Source organism: Panthera tigris, chromosome E1, assembly GCF_018350195.1.
Source record: "Panthera tigris isolate Pti1 chromosome E1, P.tigris_Pti1_mat1.1, whole genome shotgun sequence".
Lineage (NCBI taxonomy): Eukaryota > Metazoa > Chordata > Mammalia > Carnivora > Felidae > Panthera > Panthera tigris.
This window is the reverse complement of record NC_056673.1, coordinates 27,296,368-27,313,442: the sequence shown is the minus strand read 5'-3', so window position 1 is coordinate 27,313,442 and position 17,075 is coordinate 27,296,368. Positions and strand designations below refer to the sequence as shown.

The following is a 17,075-nucleotide window of genomic DNA, read 5'->3' as shown; positions in this document are numbered from 1 at the left end:
AGAGTCCTAAAATAGGAATTGTCAGATAAGATAGGCCAGCTGATGAACAGAAAAGACTTTTTATGCAGATAAACAGGAAGTTTAAAAACATGAGAGAAGAGGTCTAACTCTGAGTCAGAAATGCTCATTTAATATGTGAGGCGTTTACTCTCTTGAGAAAGTGGAGTCACACAATGTTCACCCTCGAAAGAGACCTTACTCAGCCCCCTCACTTCACAGATGATGCAACTCCCAGTTCAGAGGATCAGGGATCTGCCCAAGGACATCATGCAGTTGGAGGCAGATGATCTAGCCTTGCCTGACAGGGGCATGAGTGTGTAGGATGGTTGTTGTGACCCAGTGTCGTGTTCTGTTTCTAGAAGGAATACCTAGAATCACCAGTGCCCGGCATTAACACTTTGACCAGCACCCTATCCTCATTTATATGCTCTTGTCTCTTTCGTAAGAGCCCTTTGGCTGTGATTTCTTCAAGCCATGATTGTCTCTTCCCTTGTAACTATTTCTTATAACTCTACTCCTAAACCTAGTCCGTGTGTGTGTGTGTGAACATAGGGATTAAATGTAGATGCATGCTACTGTGCTCACTGGAGGAAAGCCTGACGTTGGACAGAGTTCCTGCCACAGTGGGAAGAACACGTTAGTCTACTTTATAGTGTATGCAACCTGAAGTCCAATTGTTTAAAGCCTTGCGCTATGATTAACATTTCCAGGAGAGCAAAGTGTTGAAGGTATTTAGAGAACAACTAGGATGGAATGAAAAATGAGGTTTAGAAGATAGTGGAAAACTTGGTGAGGGTTAAAACCACACCACATACAGACATTTGAAGGAACTGGTAGAAGGAAGGGTACTGCCATTTATAGAAAGCCTGTTCTGTGCCAGGCGTTTCACTGTCTGTGAGGTGGGTATTGTTCTGCCATTTGGCAGATGAGGAACATGAGACCAGAGAGGTGAACATATCCAAGAGCACATGGTAAAGAAAGTGCCAGAACTGGGAATTGAATCTAGTTCATACAACTGTATAATTCTTCCATTATACCAGGCTACTAAGCTGGGAGAAGTTCAGCCCATACAAAGAAACCTTGATGCAAGCAAGATTATAGCTTTAAAGATATCACTCCAAGTGTTATTTGGCACCAGAAGATATAAAGATGGAGCATTCTGGGAACTCTCAGGAGATAAGAGTTCAGCTCATACAAGGAATTAGGGACAGGCAGAGTGACTGGCAGTAGAATGGGCTTCCTGGGGAGGTAAAGAGTTCCCTATCCCTGGACAAGGTTTGATAGAAACGTGGGTGACAGCCATGCATCAGATGAGTGGCTGACCTTTGGAGATCCTTCATATCCCAATGGTCTATGAAATTAAAACTGGATACGGTCATGTGTATATTTTGTTTTGTTTTGAGATCTTTTGCTATACCAAAACTGCAATCCACTGCAGGAGATTCCTGTAGAATGCTATTAGTTAAGTCTTTCTTTCTCATTCTTTTTTTTTAGCTAACTCCCCAAGCATTTTTCTGGGTTCTCTGCTCTTTCCTTGTTGTGAAGTCCAGGTGCCAAAGAAAGGATTTTAATGGGCCTCTTTGCTTTTAATTATTTGTTCTCACAGCTTATGAAATGAGAATCATTCACTCAGTAGTGAGTGCGGAAGGCTGTTTTCATGTTGGGTTGCAAAGAACATTCCTTTGGTGGTCTTCAGTCAGCCTTAAGCATTGTAGGTTTACACATTTAGTTTTACCTATGTACTGAAGAATGGCCAAGTTGTGGTGAAGCAGTTCATCTAGCACAACTCACAGGAAGCTAATTGGTAGACCAGAATTCTGATTTGTTAATTTACAGTGGAACAGATAATCCTGAAAGCTCAGACTATGTGTTATCTTCCTTGAAGGTAAACCCACTTGAGCGAGAGAATTAAATTTAGGCAGTTGCTAAGTAAATATGGAATCAGAGCAGAGGAAGTTGAGTAGCCTAAGAGATTTTCATCAATTCTGACAACTTGATCCATCCTTCTTCATCAAAGAGACAGATTTTCCAGGTGAACACACTCTAGAAAAATCTTGGGACTTGGAATCAAAAGCTGTAGATTTATGTTCTGACCTTGACTTACAAGCTTTGTGAAACTGGGAAAGTCACTTGAACAGCCCTGGGTTTCAGTTTCCTCTGCTGTTTTACAGATTGAATTAGTTAATGTGTGTGAAAGTGCTTTGTGCATTCTGATGTCAGTATTAGTCTAATTCTGTTAGGCTCCTTTCTTTTAGTGAGTCACCTGGACAACCCTTGTTATCCCATCTTCATTCTCCCTTAGACTTTGGAACCAGACTCCCTGGTCTCTGTCATCTATTTGTTGTTTGACCATGGACTTAATTTTCTCATCTGTAAAATGGGGACAACGATTGTACCTACTTCATCAGATCAGTAGCAGATTAAGTTACTTGGTTTATGTAAAACAATTTGAATCTTGCCTGGCATATGGTAAGCACTATATACATAGTAAGCACTGTATACAACTGTACTGTTATTATTTCACAATTTCCAATTGAATGAGCCTGCTTAATTTCTTCTATAAACTCTCCAATTTCACTACAGTGATTGCTTGTTAGAAAAGTTTTTAGAGCACCCCCACCATAGTGTGTGGCTTCAGTTTCTGAAGCCTTTTCTGGTCTTTTTCCCTGGATTGGTTGCAGGGGAAGACTTACCTTGAGAGTCTGAGGTTTTACCCACTGACATCAGATATCTTTTGTAGTGTGAGGACATTTCATTTTCTGGTGTCTAGTTGGCTTTGGAAACAGAAGTATAGATTGAAACATAAATCCAAAAATTGGTATTTGTCCTTCCTAGGTATATTAACTTGCATTATCATCTTCTTCTTCTGCTTTTAATGTTTGTTTATTTTTGAGAGATGGAGACAGAGCATGAGTGGGGAAGGGGCAGAGAGAGAGAGAGAGACACAGAATCCGAAGCAGGCTTCAGGCTCCGAGCTGTCAGCACAGAGCCCAACGCGGGGCTCAAACTGACAAACCACGAGATCATGACCTGAGCCAAAGTCGGATGCTCAACCGACTGAGCCACCCAGGCACCCCCAACTTGCATTATCTTCTTAATTTTAGCAGCTCATAGTGAATTATTTTCAGAGACCTGATGGTTTTGAGAGAAATTTAAGTTCCATTATTTCAGCCCCCTTAAAAGTTTTAGTTTTATATTTGAAGTGAACTGCAGAGGCCCCAGTATTAATGACTGCCTGCTATTACATTCTGATTCCACTACCTCTAGTCTCTTAACTCAGAGGTCAGTCTCCCCAAACAGACCTAGTGAGGGTGACATGTCCAGCTTTCTTCTGTAGAGAATGGAGTTTGTCTGATTATGGGAATCCCCTGCTCTTTGTCTTTCTGAAGAATGCATGTTTTCTGTGACTTCTCTATGGAGAGCAAGGAGCCAATGCAGGATGTTGAGAGCTGGCGGCATCTGTTTTCCCACTGGCTGCATGTTTATATTGGCATCTACTGTCCTAACCCTTTGCCACAAACTAGGGAGTCTTATCTGCTCTTGGTTCAACAAAGAACAGCCCCACGGCCCCAAACCACATCTGAGGCCCTTAGAACAACTTGGAGAGGTGTGGGAGAGGAGCTGTGGGGGTCTGTGGCTGTAGGGGGTTTGGTAGAGAGTCTGGGGAAGCACTGGTGAGACAGCCCAGCTCTTCCAGACTGGTCCAGCAAATCCCGTTTTACATCCAGAAGGCCTGTGGTGGTGTGAAAGGAAACAAACATTTATTAAATGCTGTTTCATGAGCCAGGCACTGTGCTTTACGTACAGGCATTCATTTAATACAACATCCTTTTGGAATAGGGCGTTGTGTTTCTCCCTTTTGTGGATGGGGCCCTGAGGCTCAGAATGACTTGCTCAAGGTTACACAGCTTGCTCCCAAGCCTGCATCCTTTCCACTGAACATCAGGCAGACATGACACCATGAGGGAGCTGACTTTGCAGGCTCTTTATGCCATTCTGTTTCCATTCCATTTCTCTATTCTAGGTCCATCCCTAAAAGCAGTCTGTTTCATATAGGCCAACAGGAAGGTGAATGTAAATGGTCTGATCGTTAAATGACTTAGATCCCAGAATATCCCCCGTTAAGCAATAAAACGTGGCGCCCAGACCGCTCAGCACCTTTTGTGTCTGCCATTCGTTGCTTGCATCATTTGCATCATGTATGCTCCCATGCCCTTGGAATTTTATGACTCCACACAGCAGATATTTCCTCCTTTAGAGCCAGTCCTTTCCCAACCCCTCCCTCCATCTGTTTAGGGAATGTGAGAGTGAACGGAGACCTACAAAACTTAGAGCCAGGGGAGGAGGCCTGTAGGAGGCCATGCTTCTGCCCCTAGTCAGTGCACATGACTTTCTACCCCATGTCAACGTTTCTAGACAGATATGTGAAAGCTTTTGGTAAACGATAAACACATATAAATGGCTTTGTTCTTTCCTCATCTTTCCTAGTGACCTGTGTCCTAGTGTTGAAATCATACAGAGTCAGGAAATTCTTCCCTTATAATTAACCCAAGTCTCTCTTATTTCCATCTATGTCCATTTCCTTGTCTGTTTCTTTCAGAGAAAATGGAAGAAATCCCCTTTAATCTTCTTCCCTCTTAGCTAAACTCTCCTAATCTCTTTAAGTTGCACTTGGGTTCTAATTCTGGAAGTTTTCATCATTTTCATTATTCTTTATTATGTGCTTTCTCCATGTGCTTCCTCAAGAGTGAAATCCAAACAGGACCCAGTATTATTCGCCATGGGTTTCAGCTCTTTGGAATGGAGCCTATGGCTTACCCTGACCCTAAATGGTAAGCTCCACTGGGCTTGACGATGGATGGAAAAAGAATGAGAGAGGAGAAAAGACTGACCTGGCCTTCCCCAGCAGAGTGTCAGACCTGCCGAGGTGGGATGTTTAACCAACACCCCAAGGGCAGGGGGTTTGCTAACCTTCCTTTGTATCTCTACCTAATACTTCTGCTACCTTCTTGCTGAGATAGTATATAGTATGGTATATAGTGCCTTCAGCAAATACGTGGAGACAGAGGGTAGATTTGTGGTTGTCAGGGTTGGGGCAGGGGACATGGAAGTTGACTGGTACAATATGAGATTTCTTTTTGGAGTGTGGAAATGTTCTGGAATTAGATAGTGGTGACGATTGCACAACCTTATGAATATATCAAGAGCCACTGAATCATATAAAAAGGATGACTTTTATGGTAATGTGAATTATGTTTCAGTTAAAATGAACTCAACTTTATGTTTGTACTAATAAGTTCTTTTATAGCTATATAATAAAAATAAATTGTAACAGCAACAACGAAATATATATAAAGCCTTGAAGTTTATGGAGAACTTTTTTTCATACACAGTATCATTTATTTCTCATAGAAAGCTGGTGTGAGTGTGAATACGATTTTATTGTGCCCATTTTACAGATTAGGAAATCTGGTCTCAGAGTAGTTAATTGGCTTGCTCAAGTTAGTGGCTGTAGCTGGTACATGGCAAAGCCAGGGTTCAAACTCTAGCACTCTACTTCTTTGAAGCCCATGTAATTCGCACTGCCTGTGGATGGTAGGATGGAGAAGCAAGCGCTAAGTGCTTTAAAGAATTCACAGAACATGACTGGAAAGGATCATGGGGAGCTTCAGTCTTATCCCTCCATTTTTATGGAGACATTGAGTTGCAAAGAGTGGAACATTTGCCTTTTGTCATAATAGAGAAAGGGGGAGATCATAGTTACCAAAGAAAAGGATTTTCTAAACACAAGTAGATTAGAATCGGCCTTTTCATCTCTCTTTTCTAGGCTTCTGAACAGGCCAAAGAGGAAAGATAGAGAACTGAACTTCCTTTTACTCTGGACTTCATTTACCTTGTTTTACTTATTATCCTCAGAACCCTTATGAAATAGGCATTGTTTCCATCCACTGATGTAAAAGATGTGGAAGTTGAGAGAGGCTGAATAATTCTCCCAAGGTCAAGTAGCTAATAAGTTGTAGTTGTAAAACCAAGATTTGATCCTGATTTTCTGATGCCAGGACTAGATCCTCTTACGAATGCACATTTGCTCCTCACTCCCAGATATTGCAGTTGGGTGGACATCTGTGTCCTTCATCTCCTGAGACAACACATGCTCAGTTGAAAACGGTTGGCCTTCCCAGTGAGAGAAGAGGGCCTATGTTGGAGAGGCTCTGCTTCATGCTAGGAGGACTTCATGCTTGAGTCTGCTCGAGCATGAGGACTTGTGCCTGTACCAAGGGGAAGGAACCCACATGTTTGCTCTTTTGCCATTCCTGCTCCCCCTCCAAAAGTATTCATTTTCAATGGTCCTCCTACTTTTGGAAGGAATTGCTGCCTTCCAGACTTTCAAAGGGGCCAGAAATCAGTGGTTATGGATACTAAACAGGAAACTCAAAGCGCTTTCCGTTCCTTTGAGCTGGCTGGAAGGGCTGGGCCTAGAACTATTACTTTCCTTTAAAGGACAGAAGAAAAGCGTTGTGTTTTAAATTTAAACACACACACACACACGCACGCGCGCACACACACCACCACCACCACCACCACCACCACGAACAACAACAACAACAACAACAACAACAACAACAACAACAGAAAACCTTTCCTGGAGTCCTGAACACCAGCCTTGGTTGATACACAACATGGAAAAGAGCTGTCTTGTTGCCTAGCAGTAATGACAGCAAACAAATGTGTCTGACAGTCTGTTTGGGATCTCCTGGGCTGAAATTCTGTTTGCTTCATTCTAATTGCTTCCTTAACTTCCTTTCAGTCTCCCCACCTTTGGTACCACCCTCCCTCAAGAGAGTGCCAGGCTGTGCCTGGTTATGCCAGGCTGGGCTGGGCCCCACAGGATACAGTGACCCAGCCGGGGCTATTCTTGTCTCTGTCTATTTGCAAGATGCCTGTTGTTCTCAATGGCTGTTTTTCCCATCATAAATGTTGACTTGGCAGAGGCCCAGAGTGGAAGCCATGGTAGAAGAGCTTCCCAAGTCTTGCCCCAGGAAATTCAGCTGGTCCTGAGTACCAGGCTGAGGAAACAGGTGCGCAGTTATTCAAGGGGTACCTGAGTAGATATTGCCTCCAAGACAGCTCATTGCAGAGTGTGGGCCTCTGCAAGCTGACTTTCGTAGAACAGGCCTGGAGGAACCAGAATGGCCCTGAGAGGCACCTCTGGGCCTGGCTGTCATTCTTTTCTATGCCCTGTGTCCTCTCCCACCCCTACTCTCTAGGACTTCTAAGCTATGCCAGGCTAGAGGAAATTAGTCGTAGGTCCTGCCCTGAAGTAGACAGAAACCCCCGGAGCAGCGGTCTCCAAACTTTAAAAAAAGTTTTTTTTAATGTTTATTTATTTTTGAGAGAGAGAGAGAGAGGGAGAGAGAGAGAGAGAGAGAGAGAGAGACAGAATGCAAGCAGGGGAGGGGCAGAGAGCGAGGAGACAGAATTCGAAGCAGGCTCCAGACTCCGAGCTGTCAGCATAGAGCCCGACGCGGGGGGCTCGAACCCACAAACAGTGAGATCATGACCTGACCCAAAGTCAGACGCTTAACCGACTGAGCCACCCAGGCACCCCCAAAACTTTAAAAATCACATACCACTATTAGTAAGATGTTTGAGTATATACTCCTAATATATGGATATTTAGCTTATAAGTGGTATCATGTACTTCTATGTAATATATACATTAGAAACATATATTCAAAGACATTTTAAATAATTAATATAATTTAAAAGGAAGAAAAAACAATTACAAATATGTTTTCAAATCTTATTTATTGAAGGTATGGTTTAACATGCTCTTTTTTAAAAAAAATTACCGTTAATCACTTTCTGATACAGTTAATTCTAAGGTATGTCTTAATGAGAGTATATTTCAGTGCTTCAGTTAAACAATTTCCCTTGTCAAAAAGTCCCTTACAAAGAAAGGTAGGTTCAAATGCAACATGAGCATGTCTGTGCTTATGAAAATCATGATTCCTGCAATCCAACCCATTTTATCCAATCACACAAAGGTTTTTGCTGAACTTCGTGCTTGCTCTTGCAAACTTGCAGAAAAATATTTTTTAACAAGGCTTCAAACCCCTCTGAGACTCTTTGTTTGGAATACTTTTAAGTAGAGTATTAGGAAATTGTTTATAATTCCTAATTGTACAAATATAGAAACACAGTGTAGGGGCGCCTGGGTGGCTCAGTCGGTTAAGCGTCCGACTTCGGCTCAGGTCATGATCTCACAGTTCGTGGGTTTGAGCCCCGCGTTGGGCTCTGTGCTGACAGCTCGGAGCCTGGAGCCTGTTTCAGTTTCTGTGTCTCCCTCTCTCTCTCTGCCCCTCCCCTGTTCATGCTCTGTCTCTGTCTCAAAAATAAATAAACACTAAAAAAAGAAACAGTGTACAGATGGGAGATTTCAGAGACGACTTACTTTTATTGGCTTAATTTTTTTTTTTTTAATTTTGCAAAGTAAAGTTCACTCTTTGGTATAGAGTCTTATGACTTTTGACAAATAAATGGTCTTGTAACCCCCATAATGAAGATCACAATTCCATCTCCCATGTTACTCCTTATAGTGAAACTCTCCCTTTACCCATAACCTTTGGCAACCACTGATCTTAGTCTGATACATTTCAAATTCATCCATGTTGTTATGTGTATCAACAGGTTGTCCCCTTTTATTAAACACTACTATTAAATGGGAGGTATCAGTTTATCCATTCACCAACTGAGAGACATTTAGGTTGTTTCCAGTTTGGGACAATTATGAATAAAGCTGCTCTGAAAAAATTCTCCTCCAGGTTTTTACATGAACATAGATTTTCAATTAACCTGGGTAAATGAAACCACAAAATTCTTGTCCACAGTGGCTATGCTGTTTTGCAATGGATAAAAGACTTCCAGTTGCTACACATTCTTTTTTTTTTTTTTTTTTGGATGTTTATTTATTTTTGAAGGAGAGAGAGACGGAGTGTGAGCAGATGAGGGGCAGAAAGAGAGGGAAACACAGAATCTGAAGCAGGTTCCAGGCTCTGAGCTGTCAGCACAGACACGGGGCTTGAACCCACCCACAAAAGTAAGATCATGACCTGAGCTGAAGTCAGCCTCTTAACCAACTGGGCCACACAGGCGCCCCTACACATTTTTGACAGCACTTGTTTTTGTCAGCTTAAAAAGTTTTAACCATTCTAATAGGTGTGTGGTGATTTCTCATTGTATTTTTAATTTGCACTTTCCCCAATGACTAATGATGCTGAGCATCTTTTCATGTGACTGTTTGCTATCTGTTTATTTTGGGGGAATTCTGTTCAGATCTTTTGCTCATTTTAGATTTTATTTAAAAAATTAAAAAAAAATTTTTTAAATGTTTATTTTTGGGAGACAGAGTGGGGGAGGGGCAGAAACAGATGGAGACACAGAATCTGAAGCAGGCTCCAAGCTCTGAGCTGTCAACACAGAGCCTGACGTGGGGCTTGAACCCACGAAGCATGGGATCATAACCTGGGCCGAAGTCGGACGCTCAACCAACTGAGCCACCCATGCGCCCCTTATTTAAAATTTTTAAAACGTTTAATATTTTTGACTAGGTACAGTATACTTTATTGATGATATATGATAAAGTAGGGCTCTCCAAGTCCCTCCCCTTTTTCAGAGGGTCTGGGATGGAAACTGGAAGTCAGGAGATTCTCAAGTGTGTTGGGGGATGAGTTGGGGCAAGGACTCCTCAGCAGCTGAGGGCCTCTCTCTACTTCTTCCTCTTGCTGGGTCTGGTGGTCCAGTGGGCTCTTACTCCTTGGAGGCCTTGTGGACCATAAGGCCCACCATCTGGTGGCTATAGCCAAATTCATTTTCATACCAGGAAATGAGATTGACACAGTGGTCATTAAGGGAAATGCCAGCCCCAGCATCAAAGATGGAAGGGTGGGTGTCACTGTTAAAGTTTCAGGAGACAACCTGTTCCTCACTGTAACCCAGAATACCCTTGAGGGAGCCCTCTGATGCCTGCTTTACCACCTTCTTGATGTCATCATATTTGGCAGCTTTCTCCAGGTAGCAGGTCAGATCCATTATTGACATGTTGTAAGTGGGGATAGGAAGTCCATGCCAGTGAGCTTCTCGTTTAGCATAAGGATGACCTTGCCTACAGCCTTGGCAGTACCACTGGAAGCAAAGATGATGTTCTGGGCAACCTTTTGGCCATCACGCCACTGCTTCCCAGAGGGGCTGTCCATAGTTTTCTGGTTGGAAGTGATGGCATGGACTGGTCATGAGTCCCTCCACAATGCCAAAGTTGTCATGGATGACCTTGGCCAGAGAGGCCAAGCCTTTGGTGGTGCAGGGGGCATTGCTGACAAGGTTGAGGGAGTTGTCATACTTCTTATGGTTCATATCCATCAGACATGGGGCATTAGCAGAAGGGGCAGAGATGATGACCCTCTTGGCCCCAGCCTTCTTCATGGTGGTGAAGACCCCAGTGGACTCCACAACATACTCAGCATCAGCATCACCATATTTGATACTGGCTGGGTCTTGCTCCTGGAAGATGGAGATGGGCTTTCCATTCATGACAAGTTTCCTATTCTCAGTTTTGACTGTGCCAGGGAATTTGCCATGGGTGGAATCATACTAGAACATGTAGACCATGTAGTCGAGATCAATGAAAGGGGCATTGATGGTGACAGTATCCACTTTGCCAGAGGTAAAAGCAGCCCTGGTGACCAGGCACCCAATATGGCCAAATCTATGTATTCCAGCCTTCACCATCCTGTCTCGAATGTTGCTGGCACTGTACCAGAAGATGCCAATGTCTGGTATATTGGGGAGAATGGGGAGAAGCAGAGAGTTTCTTTTGCTCATTAAAAAAAAAAATTGACATTCATTTTTGAGAGACAGAGAGAGAGAGAGAGAGAGAGAGAGAGAGAGAGAGACAGAAACAGAGCATGAGCGGGGGAGGGGCAGAGAGTGAGGGAGACACAGGATCTGAAGCAAGCTCTAGTCTCTGAGCTGTCAGCACAGAGCCCGACAAAGAGCTTGAACTCACTAACTGTGAGATCATGACCTGAGCCCAAGTTGGACACTTAACCAAGTGAGCCAGCCAGGCATGTCCTCTTTTGCTCATTTTAAAAATTGGGTTTTTTCTTTCTTATTGTTGAGTTGTAAGCGTTCTTTATATATTTCAGATACAAACGCTTTGTCATATATGTGATTTCCGGATATTTTCTCCCAGTCTATGGCTTAACTTTTCCTCTTTAACTATTTTTCAGAGTAAAAGTTTAAAAATTTTGATGAAGTTCGTTTAGCAGTCTTTTTCTTTTATAAATTGTTTCTGGGGTAGCATCTTTTCTAACACAAAGATTTCCACCTGCATTATCTTCTCAATATCATTCGTTTTGAATCAATTTTTATATAGTCATATCAATTCTAAACTACAAAGAGCATATTAAATGAAAACATTGCCAAATACCAGTTCTCTCCATAGCACAAATTCCCTTTGAAAACAAGTTACATTCCCATTCCCTGTTAAAATGTCACCTTTACTTTGAAGGGGTAGATTTAGCGAATTTATTCTTTGGAAAATATCGCAGAGTACCGTACTACTGGCAGCTACTTTTTACTGCAAAGCCCAGCTTGGAATGCTCATCTTTTTGCAGAAGAAAAAGGCATAACTTATCTTTACATTTTTAAGTACTTTGATATAAGCGTGAACCTCTTTGTGGTGCTCTATCCTATTACAAAAAAAATTGCAAGGATCCTACTGTTCAAATATCCTGTTTTTACAAGCTAAGTCTCACTATTGTCATCCTATTGCACAGAAACAACAGTATTCACAATATGCTAAAAGCACAGGCTGAAGGGTACCATTGTCAGTGCCACACACACATTCAGTGAGAGCCCCACACCTCCTTGTAGATTTCTGTACTAGCCCAGGGAAGATCCCAGTGGCAATCTCTATGGCTGTTTGTTGAAACTCTGGTTTTGTTTGTTTGCTTGTTTTTAGAGATAAAAATAGTTTAAAAATTTAGTGTTTTTTCCCTACCCTGATTGTCTTGTATATGTTCTGGGAATACTACTACCCTGGAAAGTCTTACAATGCTGCCTCTCTCCCTGCATTCCTGCCTATGCCTAGACATAGTAGATAATCTATATTTCTTTGATAAACAAATTTGATAAATTTGATAAACAAATTTGATAAACAGATTTCTTTGATAAACAAATCCATCTGTCTGGTTACAGATGGTGGAGCTGTGTTGCTTTGTGTTGTCATTTTCCTGTCTGCTTTCTTCTAGCATTTGTTTTCCCATAGCCCCATTTTTCTAAGCACTGAACTTGAAGTTCATAACAAATGTTTCTTAGAGGATGATTCTCCTGATTATCCATAACTTAGAACCATGGAATCATAAGAAGTATAATTTTGGAGCTGTGAGGGGACTTGGAGGTGGACTAGTCTAAATCCTTTATCAAAAACCAAATATAAAGGAATTTTGTAAATCCATAGAATGGAATAACTCAGCAATAAAAAGGGAAGCATCTTTTGATAAAATGCAACAACATGGATGAATATTAAAAGAATTATGCTGCATGAGAGAAGCCAGACCAAAAAACCCTACAAAGGGTGTGATTTTCATTTATAAGAAAACAGAAAATACCAACTGTAGTGACAGCAGCAGCTGCCTGTGGATGAGTGGGGAATGGGACAAGGAGGGGAGGAAAAGGCTATATACGATGAAGACAGACAAGAGGAAACTTTTGGGTCCATATTCTTGATTGCGGTGATGTTTTCACAGGTACATACAGATAGTACACATTAAATATGTACAGTTTAGGGATGCCTGGGTGGCTCAGTAGGTTGAGTCCTATTTTGACTCAGATCATGATCTCATGATTCATGAGTTTGAGCTCCACATTGGGCTCTGTGCTGTCAGCCAAGAGCCTGGAGCCTGCTTCAGATTCCGTGTCTCCCTCTCTCTCTGTCCTTCCCTTGCTCATGCTCTGTCTCTCTCTCTCAAAAATAAATAAATATTTTAAAAAATATGCACACTTTATTATGTCAGTTATACATCAATAAAACTGTTTAAAGAAAACAAGGCAAACAGAGGCAATTTAGCTGTGGGATAAATAATAAAACCTACAGTATGTCAGATCATGTGCTGTGTGGTAGGGGTTCAGAGAGACAGTGAAGAAGACATGGCCTGTACCTTCAGGCAGCTCATGATCTAGTGAAGGAGTTAGAAAATAAGTGGATAAATTAGATCCAGTATGTGAAGGACTAAGAAAGAGGAACAGACAAGGAGCAAGAGGTGTCCAGTACATGGGTGCCAACACGTGCGTCTTCTGGGGGGAGGGGTCGGGGAAAGCCTTACGAAAGAGAGGAAGCTGAGCCCAGGCCTAGCATAGGTCAGGTGGAAGAGCCTCCCCATCTGAAGGAATATCGTGGGCAAAGTTGTTGAAACGCAAAATTCCAGGAATTGCACGTGGTTCGGCCTGACTAGAGCAAAGGACACTCCAGCAAGAGAAGAGACCGCAGAGGTTGGTGGGGCCAGATTGTGAGGCTTTTGCTACCCTGGCAGTGCTTGGGTGCCTAGTGCTCCAAGGTTGAACTAACAGGTTGTGCAAATCCATAATCTGTGTCACAGGGACATGTCTCTTCCAAACACGTGGCACAGACCTCCAGATTTTGAGGCTGGGACACTCATTCATGTTCAGTTCCAGTCTGGAGCTCTTATGTTCCTCAGGAATGTTCCAAAACCCAAAGGAAAGAAAGCTGGTTTGGGTCTGAGCAGCAGCTGGGGAACATCTGCATGCTTCTTGGAGCTCCACCTGAGAGCAAAGGCTTCTGGTACATTTTTCTGTTGGGCAACCAGCAATCTAGCTGCCCCAAAGGCAGTTTTTCCACAAGTCAAAAATTTTGTCTTTCTTTCTGGCTGGCAGCACTGATCCCTAAAGTCCTGCATTTCTGACAATGGCTGTCTGGTGTGCAGTGATCTGTGTCCTGTCTGGTTCTCTCCTACCCTCTGGTCATCTATTAACCAGCCACCACCGGATTTCTCCAGCCACTGAGCAGTAGAGGTCATGAGAGAGTCCCTTATTTGTTTGTTTTTAGAGTGGTTTTCAGAGAAGACTGGGATGTTTGATGCAGAGTACGATTGTCAGACCGCATTAAAAATGCAGGCAGCAATGCAGAACACGGATGGCTCATGTCAGCCAGACATTTCAATGTAACCAGAGGAGGAAAACACAGATAGGGCCTGTGTTAATGGAAGTAGATGCCAAACTGTGTGGCAAGTTCTGGCTCATGTTTCCCCTATTGCCTGCTACCCCTTCAGTTGGAAGAAAGAAGCTCATATTTAAGCTAGAATTTAAAATGGGATTGCTGCTTGATGAGCATTCCTGTGACCTAGAGATCAAATTGCTTACACCTCAAAAGGAATTTAGGAGGATTGTAACTGTCATAGCAGTTAGAATCTCCCAGAAGTGAGGAGTGAAGGTTTAGTGGTTTATTCTTTCTTGCCTTGGGGATTCTTTGCTGTCTTCTGCAGGGTTAGACCAAGAGGGCAAGCAAGAGCGCACACACTGATTTCCCTAGCCAACTCAGAGGAAAGCTGTGGCCAGCACAGATGCCTGAAACCAAGATCCAGGAAAGGCCAATGTGGATTATCTCGGGGGTATTAATAAAACAGATGGTGTCAGGAGGGAAGAAGTTTTCAATTCTATTGTGGAGTTTGGTTTTTGTATCTCCTCACCTGGGCTAGTGAAAACAGTCCAAGTGTGAGCTGGCCCAAACTCTTAGCTCTGTTTATTCTGCCCTCATGTCCTCCCCCATGCTGTCTGCCAGCTGGACTATTAAATGGCTCAGTGCTCTTTTTTTGCTGTGTCAATCCTGGAAGGTCATGATTGTTGTGATTTGAGGCTGGTTTTCCAAATGGGTGGGTGAAATGGATACCTAACTATCGATTTGTTTTCTTGCATTTCAGTCGTTCCAAGGAAGTCAAGGACGAGCATACCTCTTTAACTCAGTGTAAGTGTCTCTGAATGGTACATCCGTTGTTTGTTGCAAATTTTGCAGGGTGGGGGAAAAGCAGCCCTCAGTGTTAATTCAACACTGGTCCCTGCCTTCTCTGCCACAATAAAAGCCCTGTGGAACATTATTCTCTACAATTGGAAGCCAGTTATCTTTGTGGATATATATATATATATATATATATATATATATATATATATATTTTTTTTTTTTTTTTTCAGCATCTTTGGCTAAAAAGTATACATTTACTACCCATAGTAAGAACATAAGAGGATCGGAGGGCTATATAGTCTCACAGAGAAGAAGTTGAAGTGATTCTGAGAGCCTCATCATGGAGGCTTCATAACCAGGTCTAACCATGGTCATAACCGGGTCATAACCATGAGTCATTGGAGAAGAGGGGAGGTCAAACAACAGACCCCGATGTCTGCTGCAGGAGCTCAGGCTAGAGGAAAGGCCCGGTTAGTGAAGAGTCCCCCTGACTGCAGCCTGTAGGGCCTTCCATCATTCCTGGGCACATCATTCATAGCCTCTTACTTGGGAAAGGAGGATGAAGCTCGCACAAGCGTGATAAACTGTGAGAATGGAAATCTAGCATGTTCAGCTTGAGATAATATGGGGCTCGTTCATCCTTGTAATTGGGACAACATGGTGCTGATGTCATGTTGCCATGTTTGGCTGCATTCAGTCCTCAGTAAGCTCTGAGCTGAGGACTCAGCTCATGGTCTTCACAGTGTGGCCGTCTGTTTGTCCCCTTGGGTTAGAAGCATTAGTTAGAAACATTCCAAGCAAAGTCTCAACCATGAAGACTATTTTTCATAGGCTCACTGAATCAGAACTTGCAGATCTCAAAATCATTTCAATGGTGATGTTTCCACGTGGTTACCTTTTCAGGGTTGTTACCACTCTCAGTCTTAAATGATGCCCTTCTTGGTGTTGGCTTCTCTTGAGGCATCTGTGCTCAGTTGTTTTTTTTCTTTTTTTGCTGCAAGCTCAGCTTGAATGACTGATGATGAATGTGTGACTAACTACCCGTTCTCTCTGTCCCTTGGCACAGAGTTAATGTGGGCTGCGGGCCTGCAGAAGAGCGAGTGTTGCTAACAGGATTGCATGCAGTTGCAGACATTTACTGTGAAAACTGCAAAACCACTCTGGGCTGGAAATATGTAAGTACTGAGGAGTCTGGTTGGCAGTGAGAGGGAGGAAGGGAGAGCCTCATGCTAAAAGATTTCTTTCTTCCACTGTCTTCCTACGGCCTTGTGGGATTATCTTAGGCCAGGACAGGAAACTGGGCCCAAAGAGCAACTCCTGGCACGCTCTTGTCTACCACACTCTTCTTCCCTTTTCTCTGATAGTCCCCTTCTACTCATTCCTTCACACCTGCCCCTGAGACAGACACACACACGTGCGCGCGCACGCGCGCACACACACACACACACACACACACACACACACACACACCTGCTTTTCAATTTAATTAATAATAATAATAATAATAGCAGCGTATACCATTTCCTGACAGCTTACTGTGTTCCAGACATACATTATTCTATTTATATTCACAGCATCCTTAGAAAGTAGTTCATATTTTAATCCCTATTTTATGGATGAGGAAACTGAGGCTTAGAGAAGTTAATGGTATATCTAATGTTACCTAGCCATTACGTGGCCAAACCAGGATATAGGTGTCCAGGAGTCTGACTGTGGAGCCCATACTCTTTGCTCCAGTAAATGTTCTCAGAACATGTTACCCAGGCTCTAGGCTCTATGCTAGGTATCCTCAAACGTTAATTAATGTCCACTGTCAAATATAGTCATGGATGGACTTTTCCTACTAGACGTTCGTTCCTTTGCTGTTTAACTCAACAAGTATTTTTTTAAATATGTATTTTTGAGAGAGAGAGAGAGTGCAAGTCGGGGAGGGACAGAGTTGGAGTGGGGGATGCAGACAGAAGATCTGAAGCAGGTTCCCTGCTGACAGGAGTGTACCCAATATGGGACTCGAACTCATGAACCATGAACTCATGATCTG

The 17,075-nt window shown here is 42.8% G+C and overlaps 1 protein-coding gene and 1 pseudogene across 5 annotated transcripts in view; one reads left to right on the top strand and one right to left on the bottom strand.

Moving 5' to 3' along the window:
* YPEL2 (yippee like 2) overlaps window positions 1-17,075 on the top strand; it is a 66,055-nt gene that overhangs the window by 43,511 nt on the left and 5,469 nt on the right. For all 5 annotated transcript variants that reach the window (XM_042967602.1, XM_042967606.1, XM_042967603.1 and 2 more), the window contains 2 exons: window positions 14,997-15,040; window positions 16,101-16,209. In XM_042967602.1, coding sequence (XP_042823536.1) covers window positions 14,997-15,040; window positions 16,101-16,209 — 153 coding nt within the window. The remainder of the gene's footprint in view (window positions 1-14,996; window positions 15,041-16,100; window positions 16,210-17,075) is intronic.
* On the bottom strand, window positions 9,738-10,840 carry LOC107180069 (annotated as a pseudogene).